The sequence below is a fragment of the Carex rostrata genome, chromosome 27 (assembly GCF_964058835.1).
Source record: "Carex rostrata chromosome 27, lpCarRost1.2, whole genome shotgun sequence".
Taxonomy (NCBI): Eukaryota; Viridiplantae; Streptophyta; class Magnoliopsida; order Poales; family Cyperaceae; genus Carex; species Carex rostrata.
This window is the reverse complement of record NC_135944.1, coordinates 2027520-2055257: the sequence shown is the minus strand read 5'-3', so window position 1 is coordinate 2055257 and position 27738 is coordinate 2027520. Positions and strand designations below refer to the sequence as shown.

Sequence of the window (27738 nt, the reverse complement as noted above, 5' to 3'; positions counted from 1 at the left end):
GATAGAATAAAAAATTTGTGATTCAAAAATAATTTCGATATAATTTAAGAATAAACTTCATTAATTTTTAATTTTGTCACTCCAAATAATTAATGACTAAAATACCCTCAGGCTCTTCCTCTCCATGGACTCTCTTCCTCTCCTCGCCTCGCCTGATACAATGCCACTCGTCAATTGAATGTTTGATCAAATCCATCATGTGCAATTTTTCATAAATGTGCCAGATATTATATATTCTGTGTGGTAGCAAATATATAATTTTTTTTCTTGGTGATTTCAGTAATAATGAAGTTTTTTACTTTCTTCTGCAGCCACCATTCGTCAGAACTACTGGAAGGTGAAGAAGCCAATGCTTTGGAAATCAGAGTCACCATGAATTGGAGGGAATAATGAGCACGCAATTTTTCTGATCGTCACATTACAAAAAAAAAAAAAAAAGTAGAAAGAACTCATCAAATGGTTGAATTCCAAGAGGCAGAAACTTTGAGACCATGTCTCCTCCCTCCCCACTTACATGTTTGGTTAGAAACATCTTAAATTATTGGCCGACAAAACAAAAGTGAAGTCACTGTAATAATGGCCACTGTCAGCATTTTCAAAGTTACCCACTCGTCAGGCGAGGAGAGGAGAGGAAGAGCCTGAGGGTATTTTAGTCATTAATTATTTGGAGTGACACAATAAAAAATTAATAAAGTTTAGAGTGGTATTATTACAATTTCAAATTTTATTTTGGAATGAGATTTTTCAAATTTGAAGATTTTGGAGTGTCAAATAACCAATTTTCCCTAAAAAAATGGCACCGTGGTATGATGTTTTAGGTTTAGGGTTTAGGGTTTGGTTTTTTTTTATTTTTTTGTGAAAGAACTTGTTTATTGCTGAATTTTAGTCTGTTTCCACATGTATATATTTTAAGATTATACTTTTACTTATTTTTATTTTTGTTATAGTTTGGGTCCAATGTTGTTAAAAACGTCTGTTTAGGCCGATTAATCGGCTGATTAATCGTTGGCCGTAACCAAAGCAAAACAGGTTTTCTCTATTAATTGGTAGATTATTTCCGATTATGACTGATTATTCTCAATTAATCGTTTGGTGGTACCATATCTGTCCAACAACCACATACCATTATTAACAACACTGTTTGGGTTAATGGCATTTAAATAGTAAGACAATATTCCAACTTCCAATGTTGAAATTCAGGTGAAGGATGAACCAATTCTATCTCCTGATCCTGAAATCTGTTCAGGATTTATTGTCGTTGACAAAGGACAGAGATTTTTGCCATATTTGTCTTCCTATGAACCCTCTAGTATAGTCAAGCAGCTCTTAAACCCTGTGCTAAGAAGAGAAATAAGCCACTGATGACTGAGACGCTACGTCGCAGCTGTAGGCTTCAGAAGATAACTGCTATTAGACAACGATGCATCATGAGGCTTATCGAGAATAAGCCACTAAAACATAGATTTAACCACGCGGCCCAAAATAAGGTAGCAACTCTGAGATATCTCCAATTTTGTGCTGATGTGTGAAAAATCTGGACCATTCAAATTCTTTATACACAGACCGCAAAACACAAATTTGAGATTGGAAGTGCATCCGATTGGCATTGGACCGAATTGTTCAATCCGATGCCCATTCGAAACCATTCAATCCACCTCAATATTCGTGCAAAAAGCTTTAAAATTTGTGGCGAATCATGTTAGTTAAAACTGTCTTTTAACTAACAAAGCAAGCATATTGATGTTACATAAGAAACTACAAACCAAAAAAGAAGAAGAAAAGATAACATAACAAAACAACATTAGAGCGCCAGCCTGTCGCCACAACTATAAATATTAGGGTTACCACAACTATAAATGATATGACCATTCATTTGTTAAGAAATCTCGATATAGCTCGGATGGTGTTAGGAGTAGTTCTACAACAGCCACCGATTAGTTGAGCGCCAGCCTGTCTCCACATTGACACATACGACACGAAATCGCCATCTGGCACCCCAGTTGATGCCTACAAACATAAAAGGTTCCAACAAATCAAGAAGGCGAAGGCGACAGAGCAAGAGAATATGGTACTATGCATCATAATGGTCCGTACTATGGCTTCATATCTCTATTTTCAAAGTTGTCGACTGGAACCGCTCAACATGATATCTCCATATGAACATATTTTTGAATTTTATTATATTATTATTTTAGATATGTAGAAAATCACTATATCTAAAAATGTAAATATTTGGTCTCCAAGTACATATTCATGTGGGAATCACGTTGAATGGTTCCAATCGACTATTTGAACTTTGGAAATGAAAATATTGATCAGTAGTATGAACCAATATGTGCTATGCATAGTACCATAGCCTCATTCAATAAAAAAAATTGTAGTGATGTTTCTTTTGTTTTTTTGTATTTTGAATTATGATAAAGAATAAAGACGTACCACCCATTCTTTCTTATCAGAGTCGTACCGCTCGCCACTGTTAGGGTATATCAGAATCGGCTTCTCTGTCACCTGTCAGAGAATACGCAAAAAATATTACTCTGTGCAAAACTCAGTGTTTAATTTAAATAACAAGTGAGATACTATGCATACTTTGGATGGTGAAGATAGAGTTGCAGATGGTGCCTAGGTTGAATTTGGAAGATGCAGGGGTTTAATTGCATACTTTACTGTTGTTTATATTTGTAGGAGGAGTTTGTTTTGTGTGTTTCTTCATGATTGTTGTTTATAGGTTATATTTTGATGATGTTGGTTGGTAGTTCCTTTTGTAGGTATGTGATAAACTACTGTTTCTGATTGTGGTACGCGTGTAGCTGGTACCAACTTGGTGGCATCGGCAAAACTGTGTAAAACTATGATTTTCATTTTAATGGAAATCGGTGGCAATGCCACTTCTTTAAAAAAAAATGGTACTATGCATACTAAATTTTACATTATTTTAAATAGGTAAAAAAATCACTACTTTTGAATTGTCTGGAATTTTTATATCAATTAATTTTTAGTTTTTACGTATCTAAAAAGTTAGTAAAAAAATTATAAAAACTGTAAAATTTGTTCTACAAGTATATTTTCAGTTTTCATGTGGAGAATATGTTACACAGTTCATATCAACTATTTAAACGGGCCAATATGCGCTATGCATATTACCATAGCCTCACTCTTTAAATAACTGTATCTTACAATATCAAACAAGATTAGAAAACTTGGAGAAAACATATTCACAAAAGAGAGGGCACTATTTGAAGTCGACATTTTTTTCTAACAAATCTGAGATTAACATTATATGACAAATAAAGAGCGATTCAAAATTCAGAATTTGTAATTATAGCACACATTGTCCCATACAATGGATCAATATCTCCATTTACAAAGCTCAATTAAGTTGGTTCAGTTAGATTTCTGAAAACCAAATAAATTTTGATTTTAACCGAACTGACCATTTGAACATCCCTAACTGACAAATGAATAATTATTTAAACAATACAGTCTATAATGCTACATCAGCGGGTATAGTAAGCAAAATAGTACGTAAAGAGAAAGGTGGATATGAAATAATCGTAGTTGATGCGTTAGATGGAATTTCTCACTTATCAAAAAAGTAGAGTCTAAAATACCTTTTTGAGAGAGAGAATCAAATCGTGAATAAACCGAGGAGGCGTGCAATTTATTCCAACAGCCACTACTTGTGAACAAGCATCGGCAATGGAAGCACAGTCGAGTAAAGAATCTCCACTTACAACATTAACACCATCTTTTGAGTTAAAAGAAAACCAAGCCGGGATTTTTACATCACCCTCTTCTAGAATCTCAGCATATGCCTGTGTCAAGCCCAACAAAAAAAAACAATAAAACATCATTTGTTGTTTAAATATTTCAGTTTTGGAGTATCCTAAACCCTAAACACTAAAACCAAACAAAAAAAATCATTTGTTGCTAAAATATTTCTAGAATCTCAGCATATGCCTGTGTAAAACCGAACAAAAAAAATTAGTTGCTAAAATATTTCAGTATAGTATGATCCTAAACCCTAAACCCTAAATCTGAACAAAAGAAAAACATCATTTGTTGCTAAAATGTTTCACTATAGAATGATCAAGACGCTGACTGTCTTGTCAGAATTTAAAGGAAATGTACCAAATATAAATAAAGGCTCTAGTTTATTTTTTTTTATGAAATGCAAAAAATTATCCTGCAGTTACCTTTGATTTCAAGTTTCAATATACATAAGTTATTAACTATGTGATAATTACAACATAGACCCTATTAATGCTACAATTTAGAATAAATGAAAGGTCAAGGTCAATTAATGTAATTAAGTTAGTTTATCATTTTGTCAAGCTAAAATGGTGTTAATAAAAATTTAACTTGGGGATTCCAGTTTGCATTTATCAATAAAGGGAAGGGGGTGGGGGGTTGCAAATAATAAGTAATAAAGGGGCCTCTCTATAATATTTCATAATAGTATAGTGACCTGAGCTTCTAGTTTATTTGGAGTTGTCTCAAAAGCAAGGATGTCAGGTCCCGCTTCGGCAAGAACTTGAACCCTTCTCCTGTGAAAATCTTTAAGTATCTCTAATGTAACCGACTCGCCGTAGTCCCCACTACAAATAAATAAATAAATAATCAACAAAAAGATGAACAAATAATGATAAAGATTACTAGCATTGAGTCAATATGCCTTGCACAAGTGGTAAATAACAACAATTAAGGTATCAATTTCGTCAAATATGCTTAGTTGCCAAAATTAATAACATTTAAACCTTTCAGTAAATCACCAATTAGGGTGTAAATAAATGTTATTAATATTAATTAAGGAGTAAATAAACCTTACTAGAACTAAAATTGGCCTCTATTTGATATACATTGGTACAAAAAGCAAACAAAAGTAATAAAAAATAAATAAAAAATGTCATTCTCCTGACCTTTTTATCTATCACACCCACATAAATATAAAAAAATTCCACCAACACCATCTTTTTCAGCAAATTTTGATTTATACAGGACTGCTGTCGAAACATTTTTTTTTATGCAACTGATGAAAAAATCAGGTCATTCTCACCTGTACTCAGACCCATCAGCCAGATAAGCTCCATAACTCCCGATTGAGGCCGCAACCAACACAGGATGTTGTTTCGAACTAACTCTAGTCTGTTGAAATATGTCGCGTGCCTCAAGGGCAATCTCTACACTCTTTCTTAAGAGATTTTCGCTTTCCTCTGTTGAAAACCCCTTTGATTCAAATCCTTGAATTGTAGCCTACAAAACCAAAAAATTGCAAGATTTTACTTAACTGTCCAGTACCAGAAAGGAAATTTTTTTTCATAAATGCCCTTACAAACAAGAAACATATCCTTTCCACAGTAATTTATAAGCTAATTAAAAACCATAGTAGTTACATTTTTGCATGAAATATGATATTTTGAAACTTTCATCAGAAAAATTGTGAAATTATCCCTAATTTTTCCATGATGAGAAAAATTAATTAATTGGACTGAAAGATGAAGGATTTCCAGACCAAACATCGCATGATTTTACTTCACTTCCAGTACCAAATAGGGAAAAAAGTTTCCATAAATACCCTTACAAACAAGAAACATATCATTTCCACAGTAATTTATAAGCTAATTAAAAATATATTAGTACTTGTGCTTTTGCATGCATTATAACATTTTGAAGCTTATCAGAAAAATGGTGAAATTATCCCTACTTTTTTTCCATGATGAGAAAAATTAATTAATTGGACTGAAAGATGAAGGATTTCCAAACCAAAAATTTCATGATTTTACTTCCAGTACCAAAAAAGGAACAAAGTTTCGATAAATACCCTTACAAACAAGAAACATATTATTTCAAAGTAATTTATTAGCTAATTAAAAATCTTAGTACTTGTGCTTTTGCATGCATTATGACATTTTGAAGCTTTTATCAAATAATGGTGAAATTATCCCTAATTTTTTCCCATGATGAAAAAAATTAATTAATTGGACTGAAAAATTGCATGATTTTACTTCACTTCCAGTACCAAAAAGGAACAAAATTTCCATAAATACCCTTACAAACAAGAATCATATTATTTCCACAATAATTTATAAGCTAATTAAAAATCTTAGTACTTGTACTTTTGCTAATTAAAAATCTTATAACATTTTGATGCTTTATCAGGGTGATTGTGAAATTATCCCTAAAAATGAGAAAAATTAATTAATTGAACTGAAAGATGAAGAATTGGCAAACCTGATAAGATGCTGTAATTATTATATTGGCACCTGCTTCTAAGTAATCCAGATGTACCTGATAAATTTCATTCAAAAAACAAAATAATCACCTCGTATTATATAAAGCAATCTCTGGTACCGACTGAACTGGTACAACCAAAGTTGTTAACTTTTAACTGGTAACTGCAATAAGTGAAAATAAAAACCTTGCGGATGAGATGAGGAGAACTGATGAGGCATTTGGCACTCCAGAGAGGATCGTTCAAATCAGCGCCGTTGGCTTCGAGCTCAGTGGCCAATCCACCGTCCAGCACCGCGCATCCACCGGTCTCTCTGAGAAAATCTCGCATCAGAGCCGTCGGATCAACCACCGCCGTCGTCGTCGTCGTCGTTCCACTCCCCATGTCTAAACCTCTCCTCTCCTTTCTCAATTCTTAACTTCTCAGTGCTTTATATAAAGAGGAGGAGATGAGAAGCAATTTGAATTCCCTAAAGTAACTCAAATTTTATGTTTAGATCAGGATCGTCAGATCTGTTTCTTGGCACGAATTTTAAAGGATCCTGTGCATTCTACCTACGATCGGACAGTGACGATCTAAATTGAATATTTTGTTACCTCAGAGGATATTGGACTCGTAGAAGAGATGAGAGGGCATTCGAATTCCCTATAGTAACTCAAATTTTATGTTTAGATATGGACCATCAGATCTATTACAGCCCGAATATTAATATATGGATTATCATCACACGGTCTACATATAAAATGCAATATTATATTACCTTCGGGAAAATTGACTCAGTTAGGAGAGGAGGCTTGTTTCAGGTAAATATACTAACAGAGCAATTTTGGCATCATGCAGTGCAAAACGCATATGAAACGCTGTTTTAATTCTATAGTTTGTGCGCTGCATGAACTAAAAATTACTCTGTTAAATCTTTACCTTCATTTCTTTTTTTTTTTTTGGCAGAACTTTACCTTCATTTCTGGGAACTGGATGTGGAATTGTGGATGGATATCTGATGATGTATGGATGATGTATGTAGATGGATTCATGGCATGGTTAAAGAGAGAGAGAGAGAGAGCGCCACCTGTTCTTTGTTCCAAAGTGAGAGGGTCTCAAGGAGGCCTTATCAATATATTTTTTTTTTTTTTTTTTTTTTCAATCAAAAAAAAAAAAATATATTTTTTTCCGGGTTTTCTGTGACAGTCTCCGTGTGGTAATTGTATCTCTATTGTGCTGTACACTTTGTGGTTATGCCATGACAATAATTATGGTAACAGTAATAACTCAATTTATATCAATTGCTATTTAAATAATTAACTACATGATTTTTCTTATGATAACAGATAGTAACTCATGTTAATTTATGATAATAAAAACTCGTTAATCTATAACTATTTATATAATTATATCTGAGTGAGGCTAGCTATGATATTATGATATTATGCCGTGTAGAACTATGATCCAATGAACTTGTAAGTACTAAATCATGACATAACATCATATTCTCATGATATTGACATGTGGAATATGTGCAATTCAAGACAAACATGGAATAAATGCCCTCCTAATCTCCTATCTTTTTATTCAGTAAAGTACCCAACTTTTTCATTTTTGTCAAATTAAGATAACTTTAGTAAAAGAGAGATGACTTGACACACAATTTATGATGTATTTTTTTATACATAAAAAAACAAACATGGCTAAGATGAGTTGATTTAAAGTAGGTGACAAAAGCTTTTCTTCCATTTAATTAGGACCTTATCTCTTTATTTTATTTTATTTTATTTTTTGTTATAATTAATTAGTACCTTGTCTTAGTTGTAAGGCTTAAATTTTTATATGCTCAAGATAACGATGATCCTGCAACTAATTAAGGCACTGACTTTGCATTGCTTGTACCATTAATTAATCTAATAATGAGCTTTATTTTTCTCTTACGCTTTGTAATTTTAGTTGTGATTAAATGTGCTTTGTGCTTTGCACCTATGTATGTATCATTTGAGATAGGTTTATAGATAAATAAAATTTTGCCATTTTTTTATATTTAACTTTGCATCTAGGAATATAGAATCAGGAAATATATGGCTCCATTTATACATTATATATATATCAAAATATAAAATGAAGTTTTTACTAGTAGTTTTTTTGCAAAAAAAAAAAAAGTGTATATTTTCGCAAATGCTTTAAAACCATGCTTTAAAAATGGTGGTCAACCAGGAATTTTGGACCATATTGAATTTAAAATTTGTAAAATGAAAACAAATTAAACGATAACTATGCAGTTAACCGGATTAGCACCAAAAATAAATTAAATAACACACTTGTTATAAGCGAATTGGCAAAGTTTTTATTTTTTATTTTTTATTTTTTATAAGAAAACGCATAATAATTCAAATGTGTCGAAATCGCTAGCCCAATATTTCGAATTGATAAACACTCTAATAAGAGAAAAAATAAAATAAGAACTGAAATCAAATTTATTTAAATAATGCAATCTAATGATGCCATACATAATAATAAGCTAGGTCCTTAAATAAGAAATATTGATTCATAATTAGTTCGATATTTTTATTTGTTTTAAAATAGCAATATTGTACTCCGATCAATTTTCTCATCTCTTTGCTAGCTTTCTTAAATGCCTCGATCAACAATTTTTCATGTTCTTATTTTTGTCAATTAATTTAATTCAAATACAAGTGATCTGGCTTGTAATCACGGTCTTATTTCCTAAACCGAAAGAGAATTATGATAGTTAAGCGTGTTTTGAGAACTAGACTTTAATCTAGTGGCAAATTAATTAAAGACAATGCTTCCTATATGAGAGGTTGTAGATTCGAAATTAAAAATAAAACATCTTTTGTAGATATTAAATAATTAGATGGCTTCCAACCTTTACTAAAAAAGAAAAGTATTTTGATGCACTTCATTATCAATTATTATTTGATTTTCTTTAAAATTTTAAGTAGTTAAAATATTATGGCAGTGTCATGGATGAACCTCCAAAGAGATGATGAACCATATATGATTCAGGTTACAACAAATATATAACTATTAAATCAAAATCATTTTAGTTGAAAATATATTGCACAAATATGTTTGCTGAGACATATTATTACAATGATAAAAATGAGTACAATTTTGAACCAAAGTGTGAAAGATTTAAGCAACTCTTTTTAATATTTTTCTTTCTCAACTCTTTTGATTTAAAAAATATAGCGAGAGGTTACATTTTTAAATTATTAAATCATTAAATAAGCAATAGTTATTGATTTGCAATATTATTTAAACAACTCTTTTACTCATCTAAAATTTAGTATTTATTTTATAATCATGCCATTTATTTTTTCTGAACTAAAAATATCGTGAAAATAATATAAAAACTTAAAATTTAAAAATGTTTGTTTAAAGATAATATGTGTATAACCTAATCAATCTTAACATCATCCAATGTCAATTTTGAAATCGAGCCTGAATAATAATAAACTTTGGATTGTTCAAAAAAGAAATATATTTTAGCCTGAATAATAATAAACTTGGGATTTTTCAAAAAAGAAATATATTTTTAATTTCTTCTCTTTTGTATGTCGAAATGGAGAGTATTTAGTTTTCTAATTTGGTTTATAAATAAAATTATCAAATTATTAGAAGGTTTCAAATAGCAAATTAATATGGCTTATTTTTATCTCAATGACTAATCTTTATTACAATTCTTATTTTTGTGATTGTTTTGATTTTCTCCAAAATTTTAAACATATATTAAATTCTAATTATATATATATTTTTTTATCAAGCTTAACTTTCACATTTTAAGTAAAGAGATTAAATCCGTAACAAGGATATGAACAATAATTTGTTTTGAAAATTAGATGTAAATATAATTCAAATAGTATTATTCATCCATGTATATATATGCATCAAATAACATTTTGTGCATTTTATGCATGAAGTTATAGCATTTTGTGCGTGATATGGAAACATAATATATTAATTTAGAACAATAAAGGTGTACATTTTATGTTGTACTAGTCCAAAATTGAAAATCTATTGTCGTACGTCCTTCCAAAATGTTCCATACAATTTCATTACAGGCCAATACAATATTTTAATTAAAATTTGGGCTTTCGATGAGGCCCAAGTATCATTAACAGGCCCTTATTTCTTCATTCTAGAAAATATCATTTTATTTGGAATTTTTTTATATGACGTAAATAAATAAAAAGAAGACAACTTGATACGTACAGAGAGAAAAAAGAAAAAAAAAGTTCCTTTCTTACAAAAATAAAATAAACTAAATGAAATATGAAGTACATGATTATATATAGTTTAACAAAGAATGACACCAACAACACCCACAATTAATTATCATAATACACAATGCAAGCACTCGGTAGATAAACACATTTAATTATCATAATTAATTAATTTATGAGGTTAATAATTCTTCAATTTGACTCCAAAGCACCTCTGCAAACAGGAACTAATTGTAACCACCACCTGAATTAACCTCTTAAATGAACGTTTTTTTACAACACTGGTGCTACACTCCTTGAGAGTTATATTTGCACAACAACAGAGTAGACACTTTTTGCGAGGAAAAAAATGCATTTGTGATGGTACTCCCTCGCGAAAAGTACCGTCGCGAAAAGAAAAAACTGAACAATGACGGTACTCTGTTGCGAAAAGTCACTTTTTTATTCTCGCGAAAAGTGTCTCATTCTGATCCGAACAGTCTATATATATTAATTTTGCAGGATTTGTATAGAAGTCCCGCAAATTTTAGACATCTCAGAATGATTTATTTTTTTTCATCCCTTTTTCAAGTGTATACTTGATCCTTTTACAGGAGAAGGGTTTTGTGATTTTTCGTAGTAACGATCCATAGAATGTCCCTTCTTATACTGGAAGCCTCATTAGTATAACGTTATAGAGATACATAAAATTAGCCAGTATAATCATAAACATACGTATATAGATACATAGAACATCGTCAGAAACATTCAACAATTAAATATTACTCCTTTACAATTTACAATAATATATATATATATATATATATATATATATATATAGAGGTTGGCTAAGATCAAAGTGGTAGTTCCTGAGCTTTGGTGCTACCAATTCGTTTTTCAATTTTCAAAGTTCAAAACATCGATCCGAACCTTTCAAGTTGATCTCTATATTAAAATGTGCTTGGAGACCAAATTTTACATTTTTTAGAATTTTTTTACTATTTATTAAGCCACTTTGAAAATCAGTGATCCAACGGCGGCTTAACAAAACAGTAAAATCAGAAGCCACCGTTGGATCAACGATTTTCAAAGTGGCTTAATAAATAGTAACATAGAGGAGTTGGCTATGGTACTACGCGTAACATAGAGGCCCTCCGTGCAACGACTCAATATTTGAGTTTTTAAAATCCTAACGGTCGATCCGAACCGTTCAACATGTTCTCCATATGGATATTTACTTGCAAACCAAATTTTACATTTTTTAGAATTTATTTACTATTTTTTTAGATATATAGAAATCACTTGATCTGAATGGTGCATAATTTTTAGATCAAGTGATTTTCTACCTATCTAAGAAAATAGTAAGTTTTTTTCAAAAAATATAAAATTTGATTTCCAAGTACATATTCATATGGAGATCATGTTGAACGGTTCAGATTGACCCTTAGAATTTTGAAAACTAAAATATTGAGCCGTTGCACGGAGGCCCTCTATGCTACGCATAGCATATTAACATTTTCCTATATATATATATATATATTACAAAACAAAAGAAGAAAACATACATATCTTAAAAAAGAAGAAGTGACATATATAAAGGCTAATTAAGGCCTGCATACTTTCCCAAATAAGAAAAAAGAAAATAAACATTCATGTACTTCTTGCAGCTAGCATTGAGCCTCAATAGAATAGATTAAGCCTCCAACAAAAAGTTGAGTTGATCAAATCCAGTGAACCCAATCTTTGAGTTTTGGGTCGGGATCATCCGATTCAAATCCGTAATAACCTATCTGAAGTAGTGGAGCGCACACATCTCGAGAGATGAATTCAAATCGTGAAATAATCTCGAGCTATATATGGATTTGAATCGGACAGTCTCGATCCAAACTTTATGATTGAGTTACTTTAGGGGATCCGGACCCAAAAGGTTTTTTTTTCTTTTTTTTTAATTTTTTAATTTTTATTTTTTATAAGAGGCAATTGGATCGAAAGGTAGAGAAATAAGAAAGAAATGAACGGAGCAGGAGCCGGTATCTGATTCTATTGATTATTTAGATATATGAACCTTAATTTGTATAATAATTTGTTCGTTCGGAATCAATAATTTTGTTCCAACTAACTTACTAACAAAGCATATTTTTGTCATCAAGAGCTTGTAAAAAGCGTATTAATGTGGATAATTTTTAGACGCTGATTTTTCAACTTATTAATTCATATAAAAACAAAATTGAAATATCATAATTTCTTACACGTGCATAGATAAAATGATGTAGACCACATCTAATGGTTTTATTTTAATTTTTATGTTTTAAATTTTAAATTATTAAAGTTTTTAAAAATAGAGGCATAGTGAAGGCAAAAAAAATAAAGGCATTTGAATCCTCCTCATAATTTTTAATTAATTTAAAAATATATATTAGGTATAAATCTTGTACAAATTTTGTAAAAGTATCAATATATTTGACGCATCAAAAGTTGTGTGAACGCATATCCTCCCTACTAAATAGCACGTTGAAAATTTTGGGCTCCAAGCACCTATTCACCCATATCAAATCTCAGCCATTGATTCTCTGAATCTCAGCCACTGATCAAAATTCATCTCAATCTCAGCCTTTAATAAATAATTTTGATTTTATACATATGTTTCATGTTGTCAAGCGTGTAGAAATCTAAATTTAATTAACGACATATCCATTACATGAAAAGCTACGGACACATAGAAGAACACCACGCGTTTTCCTTTGCCTTCTCCACGCGACCACACGTTTTCTTCCAAATTCGCATCCTCTGAGATATCTCATATTTTGTGTGACTTTTTTTGGAAAATCTCAACCGTTCAAAGACGTTCTGCACAATTCGCAAAGCTCAAGCAATATTGGCCCCCGCGCTATCCTCGAATAGAAACCGGACACGTAGGTCATGCAAATATGAGATATATCAGGGGATCCGCACTCTTTTCTTCGGACGCTTCCCTTTTTTTTTTTTGTATTTTTTCCGACGACGCCATAGAACAAAGGCGGTTCTTCGATCTCCACGCGTTTTGCTTTTTTTTTTTTTTTTTTTTGGCTTCCCGACTCCCTCACAATGCCACGTAGGAGAAAGATATTGGAATAATGAAAACAAAGGGCCAAGCGATCAGTGAATCCTTTATTATTTTTTGTGATCCGAACTTTACACAAATATTTTGCTACCTTAGAAAACAAAGATTGCTATAAAATTTTAGTTTGCTATGAATATTGGCTATTAAATATTCTCAGAAATCAAATTCTACGTGCATCTCAGAAACAAATTCCTCACCTCAGACACATTTTACTTAAAAAAAATCAATAATTAATTTTGACTATCTCATCAGATGAAAGTAAGTTGAGAATATTACTTTTTTTTTTGTAGATTGCAAAAATGTTAATAAAACAAAAAAGTAAAGAAATTGAAAAGATAGCCACAACAAAATAACTAAAAGAATGGAATGAGATTATGGTACTATGCATATCACGATTTTGTTAGTGATACGGATGAATATTTTCATTTTCAAAATTCTAATAGTTAATCCGAACCGTTCAACACAACTCCATATAAAATATAGAGTAGAACTAGGGTGCTCTTAAGCTCACCAAAGTTTTGGTGAGCTTAACTCTAAAACTCATCAAATCGATTTCAAATGATGAATCCGAACCGTTGAAACCCGTCTACCTTACGTGTGATGCATCTACATGTCAAATTTGTAAACATTTGAATTAATTTAGTATAAAGTCAAGCGGTCAAAAAACGTTCAAAAATGAATGCACTAAAATTAATTTATTAACCTTCTAATTTTGACCGCTTGACTTTATACTAAATTAATTCGAATGTTTAAAATTTTGACATGTAGATGCATCACACGTAAGGTAGGCGGGTTTCAACGGTTCGGATTTGTCATTTAAAATCGATTTGATGAGATTTAGAGTTAAGCTTACCAAAACTTTGGTGAGCTTAAGAGCACCCTAGTTTTACTCTAAAATTTATAATAGATGGATGGATATTCATCACACACAAAGGATAATTCATATATATATTATAACTCATGAACGGAGTCTGGTTTCCGAGACATTGGTAATATTTGCCACCCAACTTCAAAATTTAATATAGGATGGGGTTAAAACAACAAATCCAAATAATTTATGAGTGATATGTTGTCATGCAAAATTATAATTATTTAAATTATTTTTGTACTAAGTCTAGCGGTAAAAAAAATGATGAAAAATAAATACATTGAAAATTAATTTAAAAAATTCACACATTTGGCCACTTGACGTCCTTGATACTAAATAAATTTGACATGTAAGAACACTACTCTTGAAATAGATCAGTTTGAACGGTTTGAATTAGTCGTTTAAAACAAATTCGATAGATTTTTGAGTTTGTGATATTTAGGATGAAATACGTACCATCAATGTCACAGTAGCCTAACTCTTGTAACGACAACAAATTACACTACTTCATAAAATGCGACCATACACGACATATCATACACAGATGCAAAAAATTTCCACATTAACAGTTTGTAATTGAAGGAGGGGTTTGCGCAAAAATATGCTCCAACATATAAACATGGTCTGAATGTTTTGAACCGTACGTGTCCATAAGTCACAAATATTTGTACACGTTTAGAAATATCGAACCGTGTATGGTTCTACAACTTCATACACGGTCCTTTTTGGAAAAACCGTATATGATATGTCTCAGTTTCCAAATACTGTTTTGAGTAGAAGTCGTGTACGGTCCTTTCGCACCTCTGAATTAAAACCCTATTAGTAATTAATAGCTTGTATTTCTCAACCGCCTCTTCACACACTTACACCATTTAAATCCAGCTCTCTCCCTTAATTTGTCTCTTCATTCTCTCATCATTGCCCTTTTCTCCCTCTATTTAGTGTAGATCAAGAATTTGACTCTTCATTTCCCCAAGTGTGCAATCTTGATTTTCTATAGAGGCCTAACATGATGACACTTAGAGAAACTATGATGAGCTAGAAGACTCGACAACCCCAATCAGACGAAGAAGATGGAAATCAATATTATTTAATAACTAGTAACTGTGTTTTCGATCATCATAATATGAAGGTTTAATCATAGCTTCTTAGCAAGGTAACATTTGCATGGATGTGAGGCAAATTATGTCTATGGTGGGGAGGTTCCTCAATTTAGAAAAGTTGTGAATAATCATTAGAACCATGATGAAATTGTAAGTAGTAGCAAGGTCCTTTGGTATGAAGTTCATTTAATAATTCTTTATTGGCTAGCAAACATCAATACAAAAAAATTAAAAATATTAATTAATTAGCGTACATGGTTCTATAGATATGAGCGTGTATAAACCCCATCAAATTAGGGTTTTTGTTTTTTTCATGCTTATTTTTGTAAAGTATACACGATTTTGGTAGGACGTGTGTTTGTTGAAGTTCACTATACATGGTTGTTTTGTTTGAATCGTGTATGATTTGTAGCTAGGGTTTTTACTATTTTTGGTGCCTCTTCGAATTTTTCACTGTATTTAATTCTCAACAACTCCACCGCTTCACGTCTGGTAATGTTTGGTTCTCTCCAATACAATTTATAATCATTCCATGATCTACATTTAGTTGATAAAATTGCCCATTTAAAACGAATGACATCTACTAATTAATTATTTTATCTTTTCCTTAATCCTTTTTATTTAATTCAATTTCAATCTAATAATCTAAATTTGTCCAATAAGTCCAATCAGTATAATAAGAAAAGTCCAAGTGCAAGTCAAACAATCAATTTCTACTTAATCATTAAACTCTTAAAGTTCAACCGTCCAACTTAATTTATTTTTACTTAACTTTTATTTACTAATCAATGATTAAGGCCTATAGTTTAAATTAATTTTCATTCTCAAATTTATCTTGTGACTTTTACATATGTAAATTAATTAGCACCAATGCCCCTCTGACAAAAGGATATTACCAACCCATAGAAAATTTATCCAATTAAACCTTTCACTTTATACTTATTTTACAATTAAGCCCCTTGAGTGAAAATCAGTATATCAGTAACCATAATAAACTAGTACCACTTTATAATTCATTGAAAAGCTAATAATTAAAACCATAAAACAAAGGATCACGATATCCAGTATAAAGCAGTTCGAGTTCTAAATTGAAAGCTAAGAAATTGACCAAATTAACAACCTTTACACTACCTAGCGGTCATAAGCCAAACTCATAAAAACAGACATGAAACTCAATACCCAATAATGACAAACGGGTTCAATCTCATTATGTGTATCACAATTATTTTTATTTAACAAATTATTATTTGTTCTAGTATGTAGACCAAGATGATTCAATGCCCGAGTCGGTATCTAATGAAGTTGCAGAATCCATGCATCGTAAGATGCTTATTTCAAAGAAAAGTTTAGCGAATGTGGGACCTGAGTTCAGAGTCATACATGAGAGGGTGATGAGTGAACCGCCTAATAAGAATGAGTTCCTCTTGAAAATTAAGGAGGGTGTCTTACAACCTCAGTCGACGTTAATTAACTTAGCTTTTGACGACTTGAAGGATCTAGCGAAGCAAGACAAGCTCGATGTTTCAATAATACAAATCTGGATTATGTGAGTTTGTTTAACTTCATACGGATAGTGATTAATTGTACAATTTACTTGTTTCCAACATTTATGTAATGATTTTCAGATTTCTGAAGAGACATGTCACCGATCTAGGTCGCGAGGCTGACGTTGGTTTTTTGAACCCTAGTATGATATGTCAGTTGCTTTTTGATACTGACAAGGTGGCCGCTTCAAGCTACTTGCTTGATTCGTTGAAAAATATGCAGGGGAAGAAATTTATCCTTGCACCATATATTCAAGGGTACGATTGTAGTGGTCACTGGTTGCTTCTTGTTTTTGTGTTGCGCGAAAATATGGTGTATGTTATTGATTCTCTACCACCAAAGGAACTAGATTACGATATCATGTGGCATTTTAAAGAGTGAGCAATAAATCTTACCATTAGTCTAATTTCATTTACTTAAAATTAATGAATGTACTATTTGATGGTAATTACTAATTAATTCATTGGCATTTAATAATTTCAGCATTTTTGAATCTTATGTATCGGTTGGAGGAGTGCACAAGGAGGGATCAAAGGAATGTGAGTGGAGATACATTAAGGTGTGAACTTGTACACTCTTTTTAATTTGATTTTTTATTTGATAAAACATAGTCATTTGTTCATATAAAAACAAATAAATGCAGTTTGACTAACCAACAAGAGAGCATCAAACAAGAAATTAGAAATCAAGCAAACCGACAATGATTTAATTAATATGAAACCAGTTGATGCAAATCTTACCATGGTCTAATCTTAGAAATTAATACGAAAACCATTCAATACCATACTTTTATTGCTTGCTTTTACTTACATTGACTATTTCAGAGCCCTAAGCAAGAAGGTGATAAAGTGTGTGGATTTTACGTCATGAAACACATGCAAGACCTAGTCACTACGCAATTTGATGTTTTTCCTGAGGTATGTATTTTCCAATTGAACTTGATTTTACTTTTCATATAACTTTGATGAAAATAACTTAATATGTCCTCATGCAGTGTGATTTACCGATAAAAAAGTATACATCGACGCAACTTCATGCAATAACAAGACAATGGTGTAGATTTTTCTTGGACAACTACTAATCACAAGACATGCAATGCTTTGTAAATTTTGTTAAATTTGCATATTTTGTTCATATTTTAGTTGCATATTTTGTTCATATTTGCCATGTAATTTTTTTTATAATGTGTTTTTTGGTGAATGAATCTATTATCTTGTGTTATTTTGGTGAATGAATATATTATGTTGTCTAAATTATTTGTATGATACCTTGTTTAACATCAATATATGGCTAGCAAAAATATGGAGGCTAGCCCAAATATAAACAGAACCATGCCAAAAATTTTATATCAACACTGACTCTTTACCAAAGCGTCAGTGTTGAGCACAAACACTGACTCTTTGGCCAAAGCGTCAGTGTTGAGCACCAACACTGACTCTTTGGCCAAAGCGTCAGTGTTGAGCACCAACACTGACTCTTTAGCAAAGCGTCAGTGTTTGTGCTCAACACTGACTCTTTAGCAAAGCGTCAGTGTTGGTGCTCAACACTGACTCTTTGGCCAAAGCGTCACTGTTGGTGCTCAACACTGACGCTTTGCCAAAGAGTCAGTGTTGGTGCTCAACACTGACGCTTTGACCAAAGAGTCAGTGTTGAGCACAAACACTGACGCTTTGCTTAAGAGTCAGTAAAAGAAACTTTCACTGGCGCCGGTTTTACTGACGCCGGTATAACAGTCGGTATAGGGGTATTTCAGCAGTCAGTGAATGTACTTTTTGTACTAGTGAACACATGAGTGAAATGGAGAGGCCTCACACATCAATCAGCACACACTACAAAATTATTTTCTATTTTTTTTTTCAAATAATTAAATAGTTATAAGTTTTAGCTTGTATGCACACTTAAATTCATACAATTAATTTTCTCAAAACTCTTAATTAATTAAGAGAAAAATATAACAAAGAAGGGGAAGGGAAATACCTCTACGTACACATCAGTGGAAAGAACTTTAAGAGAGAAACTACACACATCACTTCATTCTTAATTTGCACAAGTACTCAGTTCAGTTAACAAAAGATAAGCTTCTTTTAATTTTCTTGAGCAACAGAAAAGAGGGAAGAGAGAACCAGAGGGTTCAAAGAACATCTAACCAGTGATAAAATAGAAATTAATATCATTTGAAATTTAGATTCTTTTATTAATTTTTAAAAATAAGAGCAACTTATAATTTCAAATTGACAGTTGTCTTCAAATTGGAAATCACTTTCAGTGTTGGAGATGGTCTTAAGACCCTAAATGTGAAGGAACCGTAGAATTGTGGAAACCCTGAGTGTGATTGAGAGGGTAAAATTGGTATTGTGCCAAGCTTGATGGGATCAGTTCGCATAAAGTCAGGTTTAACTTAGTTTATAATAATTCATCTCTTATTCCACCTTAGTCTTTCTATTTTACTTCTTGTTTAACTCCTTAAGAATGGAGTAAGAGATTTACTCCACCTCTTACTCTACAATTAAACATGGCCAAAGAATTAAGCTAAAGATTGAATATGAGAGACAATTATGAGGTTCCATTTTTTTATGCGATAAATCCTCTACTATTTCTGCACACATAAACTTGACCAAGAGAGGGGGACAAGACATAGCCGAGGTATGGACATTGAGCCAATGCAACCGGTCTCTTTAAGCCAATCAAAAGATGAATAAGCTATCCCTATGATTTTAAAATATTATTTATATATACTAAGATTTAATTAAACTATGAATAAACTTTTCTTATATCAATATATTGTTGTTTACAATTTATCGCTAACTTTAACAAAAAAAAAATTCTACTATATATATCGTTCATCTTTGCCAGATCATTTTTCATCTTTACCAAAATAATTACTGGTTTGGTTCAAACGAACTCACTCGTCTGCTACGCAATAAATAAAAAACAATTATGTAAAAACGGTTGCTGTACTTCTTACTTTTTTTGTACAGGTTATTGAATAAATAATATTACTTGTGTAACACAAAAATGGCAAGTTCCATCTGTTGGCATTATGCAAATCCTAGTGGCCAATATGAAATATGTTAATTATTTTCATATTTTTGTCTTGCTTGAAAATGAGACCTCTTATCAAATTAAGGCAATTATTGGATAACTCTTTCTTTAGATTTGTGCATTTTAAAATATGAAAGGAGGATTTGGAATTGCAGCAGATTTATTTCCGCCTTTAATACGCATGCAGAAAGAAAAAAGGCAACCTTTTTACCAAAGTTTTATTAAGAAACTTGCGTAACTTATCTGGCGAACCAAATTGACGTTTAAACCAATTCATTTTCGAGGCCTGCCAACCCTATCTATCTCTTTTGTTTGTTTTTTTTTTCTTAAATGACTTGATAGAGACTACCAGTACCAAGCTAATCTATCTATCTATCTCTCTATCTATAGTAACATTATAAATTATATATATTAGGATTTGGTGGGTGTGATTGTTCTGCAAATTAAGTCGGTGGCACATATATTGTAGTCTTTTAATCATGTCCAATTTTATAGTCTTTTAGTGTGCTTTGTGCATACTTATATATTAGGTTTTGGTGGTTGTGCTTTGTCTTTTATCATATCAAAATACCATTATCTAGAGGTATGGCCTCTATTTATTTCATTGAAATTGAAATTTGACATATTTTAACGTGTGTACTCGTAACAACTAGCTAGACTTGTAAATATGATACTTCATAAATCGTGTTAAGCTTCTAATTTTAACAATATATGGCATATCATTGCTATTTTGATATGTCCGATTCAGCTTATCTCTCATAATTTTTCATCGATGAGTATCATTTTTATCTCTTCTCATATTTCACATTTCTATATATATATGTTGAATTATAGAACTAGGGTAATTGTACATGTTGTTTATTACCATTATAATTGTTTTCAAGATTTAAACAAAGATAGTTTATCTGTGTCCTAAATTTTCTGAAAGCAAAATAATTTTCTATTAACAATATTCTATTTTTGAAGATTAATAATTTCATCAATAGATATTTTTCGGAATAAAAGTCGAGAGTAGAACTAGAGTACATGTTCTTAAGCTCACAAGTTTCTTGGTGAGCTTTATTTTAAAACCTATCGGATTGACTTCAAATAATAAATTCAAACTGTTGAAACTTATCAACTTAACGAGTAATACATTTAGATGTCAAATTTATATTTTCTTTCAAATTAATTTAGTGTAAAGTCGAGATGTCAAAATTTGATAAAAAATGAGCGTGTTAAAGATGACTAATAAAATTATGTTTTTATTGCTTGACCTTAAACTAAATTCATTTGAAAATTTATAAATTTAATATGGAAATTAACACAACAATTTCGATGTATATCGGTTTTATGTTAAGATTCGTCATTTGAATCCATTCCGATAGAAACAAAAAAAAAAGTGAACGCAACAACACCCTAGTTCTACTCTATATAATCAGGAGAGCAGACCTAGCATTTGTAGTTAACACTATTGTATTCCACCAAGGATCAGGGGGTGTCAATGGAGGAAATAAATCTGCTGTGATTCTCAGGAATGTATATATGTTAACTTTAGTCTAGTGGTAAAAGCTTATATAGTGTTGGGAAGAGCTTGGGTTTAATTTTCACTAACCACAATTTTTGTATTTTAATTTTTAGCCTTCCTATAAATTAGGATTTGTTGTGTGTGATTGTTGTGCGAAGTCGGTGGCACATATATTGTAGTCTTTTAATCATATCCAATTTTATAGTCTTTTACTGTGCACAATTATATATTAGGATTTGTTGAGTGTGATTGTTCTGCGAAGTCGGTGGCACATATATTGTAGTCTTTTACTGTGCATTGTGCATGCTTATAAATTACGATTTGGTGGTTGTGCTTTGTCTTTTATCATATCAATATACCATTATCTAGAGGTATGGCCTCTATTTATTTCATTGAAATTTAAATTTCACATATTTCAATTAACGTGTGTACTCGTAACAACTAGCTAGACTTGTAAAAATGATGCTTCATTAATCGTGTTAAGCTTCTAATTTTAACAATATATGGCACATCATTGCTATTTTGATATGTCCGATTCAGCTTATCTCTCATCATTTTTTATCGATGAGTATCATTTTTATCTCTTCTCATTTCACATGTTAGTGTTTCTATATATATGTTGAATTATAGTGCGGTAATTGTACATGTTGTTTATTACCATTGTAATTGTTTTCAAGATTTAAACAAATATAGTTTATCTGTGTCCTAAATTTTCTGAATGCAAGATAATTTTCAATAAGCAATATTCTATTTTGAAGAGTAATAGTTTCATCAATAGATATTTTTTCGGAATAAAAGTCAGGAGTAGAACTAGAGTACGTGTTCTTAAGCTCACATGTTTCTTGGTGAACTTAATTTTGAAACCTATCGGATTGACTTCAAACAACAAATTCAAACCATTGAAACTGATCAACTTCACGAGTAATACATTTAGATGTCAAATTTATATTTTCTTTCATTTTAATTTAGTATAAAGTCAAGAGGTCAAAAATGAGCGTGTTAAAGATAACTCATAAAATTTTCATTTTTATTGCTTGACCATAAACTAAATTCATTCGAAAATTTATAAATTTAATATGGAAACACATCAATTTTGATGTAGATCGGTTTTATGTTTAGATTCGTCATTTGAATCCATTCCGATAGATCACAAAAAAATAGTGAACGCATCAACACCCTAGTTCTTAGGGGTGTTCAAACGGTTCGGTTTAATCGGTTTTGGACCGAACTGAATTAGTTCGGTTTAAATGGTTCGGTTATTTCGGTTTATTGGATCGGTTCCGTTGGCTTTTCAAAACCGAATTATAACTTCGGTTCGGTTCGGTTTGAAAATTTTCAAAACCAAAATAACCGAACCGACCGAACTATCATATAATATGAATTTGATCGGAACCACCCGGTTTATTTTTTAATACTCTGGTTTATTTCTTAATCAATTGTTTTAAATACTTGGTTTATTTCTAAATATCTTAGTTTATTTCTTAATACTCCGGTTTATTTCTTAATATACTTTGATTTATTATAAATCAATTGTTTTAAATAAAAAAATAATATATTTCGGTTTGAACCGAACAAACCGAAATAAAACTTCGGTTCGGTTCGGTTCGGTTGCAATGCTAATTCGGTTCGGTTCGGTTCTATTTTTAAAACCGAATTATAACTTTAGTTTGCCAAGTTCGGTTCGGTTTCAACCGAACTGAACCGATGAACACCCCTACTAGTTCTACTCTATAATCAGGAGAGCAGACATAGCGTTCGTAGTTAACACTATTGTATTCCTCCAAGGATCAGGTGTGTCAATGGAACCCTTTTATCTGTTTACCTGGTATGTATCGTATTTGATAAGATAGATATGGATAAGAATTTTTTTGTAAACTTATTGGATACAGTACAGGTAAATATATATATATTTTTTGTTATCTAAATAGGTAAGGACATAGATAAAACATATTTTGTACTCGTTACCCAATCAGGTAATTATATATATAGATCATATATATAAACGAGTAATGAATATTCATGTCTCAACTACTTTTGATAGTTTTGTTACACTTAATTAACCATTAAAAGACGTAAATAAATTCTATCAAATCTCAATAAAGTGTAGGCCTTTAAAACACGAATATGTGTGAAATGAATGTGTTTTAATGTTTTATTTACTAGCTATCATTTTGTTATCCGACAACCATAACAGGTAAGGGTAAGGTGAGGGCAAGATAATTCCTAGCGGAAAAGAATAGAGTACAATTTGTTATTGGTATGAACATGAAAATACTTGTACCTAACCCTTATTGTAGCCGTTGACACCCCTACCAAGGATTTAATCATAAAATTAGTATTAATATTATCAAACCAAGATTTGAAGTTAACCATTGGTTATTTTGCTAAAATTTCATTTGCTTCCTTTGCGTATAAAAAAATAAAAATAAATGAGTGCATTATTGTATGATTTGTATCCCAAACTCGTGATTTTGACGCCTGTTGTATAATTTATATTTCCCGCCTTATCCGAATAATGAGAATAAACTAATATAAAGCCAACTACCAGCTAACTCGCTATAAATTTCCGTCCAATTTAAGCACCAAGCAGAAACCAAAAGGCAATAACATCCATTTATCCATCCGACCTAAGAGAACCCCAAAAACCAACAAACTAAAAAACCCACCATGGGCACTACCATGGAATGCCCTGACATGCATGTGCTCAATGCTCAAGCAGAGTTATGGAACCTAACCTTCAGTTTCATCAAATCCATGGCTCTAAAATGTGCAATTGAACTCGGTATTCCCAATGCAATCCATAACCATGGCCAGCCCATGACACTTCATGAGCTTCATGCTGTTCTCTCACTTCCCATGAACAACAAACCTAATTTGTGGCGCCTTCTGCGCTTGCTTACTCATTTAGGTTTCCTAGTTGTTCAGGATACTAGCAAGAGCAAAGAGGCAGCCTATGACCTTACTCCGATCTCACACCTTGTTATTAAGAAAGCCGATTCAACGAGTTCATTGTCTTTTGCTTTAGCTATGTTGGATTTTGCTATTATGAAACCATCACTTCATTTGGGTGATTGGTTTAAACAAGATAAGCTTGAGATCTGTAAGATGGCGCATGGTTGCACCTTCTGGGAACTGACAGGCAAAAGGCCTGAATTAAACACCCTGTTCAATGATGGAATGAAAACAGATAGTTCCATTATATCTGATTTTATAATCAATGAACATGGTAATGTATTTCAGGGAATATCTTCTTTAGTTGATGTAGGAGGTGGATCTGGAACCGTCGCTATGGCAATAGCTAAGGCATTTCCAAAGATAGAGTGCACTGTATTGGACCTGCCTCAAGTAGTAGGCCACCTTCCAACTGATGGTTTAGTAAAATTTGTTTCTGGAGATATGTTTAGCAACATTCCACCTGCTGATGTTGCTTTCCTCAAGGTAACATAGAATTTAATCCTGTTAGTATATCTCTTTGTTTGTGCGTTTACATTTATACCAATGACTAACATGCATGCATATATTTATCATGATCTGATCAATTACATTTTTTTCTTAGTGGATCCTACATGATTGGTGCGATGAAGATTGCATAAAGATATTACAACGATGCAAAGAGGCAATTCCTTCGAGAGATGCTGGGGGTAAGGTCATCATTGTAGATATTGTTGTCGGACCAGTTGGTAGTATACACCGAGAATCACAACTGTTGTTTGACGTACTAATGATGACGTTAGTGAATGGAAAGGAGCGAGATGAGGAGGAGTGGTGGAACTTATTCAAAGAAGCAGGATTTACTTCTTACAAGATTACTGGTACTCTCGGTATTCGATCAATAATTGAAGTTTATCCTTAAGTTTCATGGGTTATTATGGAAGTTCATGAATTGCATCCCGGAGTTATGTATTTTTGCTCTTTTAAGCTTATTGTAACTGATGTATCCCATCTAGCTAATAATTTCATTTAATAAAAAAGCGAATTGTTTATGGTTCGTTTCTATTTTGCTTTTATTTTAGTTCATCTCCGAACAGAATATATGATATATATACATCAATTAATTGAAGTGAGTTCTTCAAGTTGTGTCAGATTTTGTCGTGTGTGACTGAAAATTTTTTGTGCGCGCGCGGTTTGTTGAACGGTCCTTGTTAATATCTTTTATTAAAGTGGTATATTTAGAAAAATAATTGCATTCTTACATAATGCTTCTTAAGTAGTGCATAAAATTGCTTCACTTGGATTAGAAAATTAAGTAGAAATTAATTGTTTCTGTTTTCTGGCCATTCGTATTATTACATACACACACATATCTTTATTTTTAAAGTTCAAATAGTCGATCCAAATTTCTGAACGTAATATTCATATTGTAATGGCTTGGAGACCAAATTTTATATTTCTCGGAAATTTTTTATTATTTTTTTTAGAATTTTTGAAAATCAGTGTCTGAATTTATTTATTTATTTTTCTATTTAGTGAAATACTTTAATTTTAGAAAATTCTAAAAAAATAGTAAACTTTTTCAAAAAATAAATTTGGTCTCCAAACACATATTAATATGAAGATCACTAGTGGAAAATATGGAATCAGGATCAGTATACAACCGATCCTGATAAAGGCAATACTGATACTACAATAATCTGGATCGGTTAAACAACCGATCCATATAGTAACTATTAGGATCGGTTGTTTAATATAACTGATCTTAATAGGCATTAATCTGGATCGGTTATACAAAATAACCGATCATAATAGTTCCTAATCTCTGGATGGGTTCTATTAAAAAACCGATCCAGATTAATATATAGTAGGATCGGTTATTTGAAACAACAGATTCTAATTCTTTTTTTTAATGTTAGTTCTGCAAAAAACAAAAAAAAATAGGATTGGTTATTTTTTTTCCAGAATTAGGATCAGTTTTTTGAAATAACCGATTCTATATTTTTTTTTTTTAGAACCAACATTTTGTGAATCCAGATATAATGCATTACATATTATAACAAGAAATTTAAATCCAATTTTTTTTTATTAACAAACATACAAGTAACTGATGGAGATATTTTTTCAATTAACACACATTTATGCAATATACATATTTATGTAATTAATGTAAAGCACAACAATAAAAAAAAATAATAATTACCTCTTTTGCAATCGCATCACTTGAGATTAGAAAAGACCCGAAAAACAAAAACAAAAACAAAAACAAAGGAAACAATTAGATGAAAAAATATTTTCCAATGAAAAATACAAAAAAAAGTGTTTTAAAAGTATAATAATGAGAAAATTAGATAAAACTAATACCGTGATAGTTGATCAGCCGGATGATTAAGTAACTTGTGCGAGATGTCCTCAAGACTGTAAAACAATATACAAATACCATTAATTAATTTTTGAAACAATAAAGAAAATTTAAAACTAACACAATTGAGCCGGAGGTGCGAGAGGCTCGGCTTTGAGAGGGAGAGACGGAGACAAAGAGAGAGAGAGACACACGGAGGAGAGGGAGAGACAAAGAGAGAGAGACACGGAGGTCTGAGGATTTGAGAGGGAGAGACGGAGACATAGAGAGAGACACTAAGTTGAAAATGAGATGCGCAAAATGAAAATAAGAACCCTAAGTAGGGTAAATAGGGAGTTATTAGGATCGGTTATTTCGAATTAACCAAACCTGATTGTTTTTAGGATTGGTTATTTTAAACAACCGAATCTAATTCTTTTTTTTTTTAATGTTGGTTCTGCAAAAAAAAAAAAATAATTAGGATCGGTTGTTTGAAACAACCGATCCTAATAGTACTATTAGGTTCGGTTGTTTGAAACAACCGATCCTAATTGTTTTTTTTGTTTTTTTTTGCAGAACCAATTTTTTTTTTTAGAATTAGGATCGGTTAATTCGAAAAAACCGATCCTAATAGTATTAGGATCAGTTATTATAAAGAACCGATCCTAATAGTGCATACATTAGGATCAGTTCTTTATACAACCGATCCTAATGGTAATTATCTAAACAGAGATATTATCTAATCAGAACCGTTTTTCACCTATTGGACGGTATGAAAGTTTGGTATTTACTTAATTACACAATGCATGTACAACAATACATATGAATTTTTTTTTTAACATCTTATATAGCCAA

General features: G+C 31.5%; 3 protein-coding genes across 3 annotated transcripts; 2 read left to right on the top strand and 1 right to left on the bottom strand.

Annotated features, from left to right (window-relative positions):
- Positions 1-1706: 1706 nt before the first annotated feature.
- Positions 1707-6648, bottom strand: LOC144544962 (homocysteine S-methyltransferase 2-like). The gene is made up of 7 exons (XM_078293521.1): positions 6419-6648; positions 6232-6288; positions 5057-5253; positions 4469-4598; positions 3612-3815; positions 2437-2508; positions 1707-2007 (listed from the first exon to the last, which is right to left on the bottom strand). Exons 1-7 carry the CDS (start codon positions 6614-6616, stop codon positions 1870-1872), a joined length of 996 nt encoding a protein of 331 aa, XP_078149647.1. The 5' UTR covers positions 6617-6648; the 3' UTR covers positions 1707-1869.
- A 10121-nt stretch (positions 6649-16769) lies between these two features.
- Positions 16770-18143, top strand: LOC144545271 (uncharacterized). Its single transcript, XM_078293860.1, has 5 exons — positions 16770-17063; positions 17143-17319; positions 17546-17621; positions 17887-17979; positions 18057-18143. Exons 1-5 carry the CDS (start codon positions 16795-16797, stop codon positions 18141-18143), a joined length of 702 nt encoding a protein of 233 aa, XP_078149986.1. The 5' UTR covers positions 16770-16794.
- Positions 18144-24263: 6120 nt separating this feature from the next.
- LOC144545306 (trans-resveratrol di-O-methyltransferase-like) lies at positions 24264-25557 on the top strand. The gene is made up of 2 exons (XM_078293898.1): positions 24264-25049; positions 25168-25557. Exons 1-2 carry the CDS (start codon positions 24279-24281, stop codon positions 25462-25464), a joined length of 1068 nt encoding a protein of 355 aa, XP_078150024.1. The 5' UTR covers positions 24264-24278; the 3' UTR covers positions 25465-25557.
- The last annotated feature ends 2181 nt before the right edge of the window (positions 25558-27738 follow it).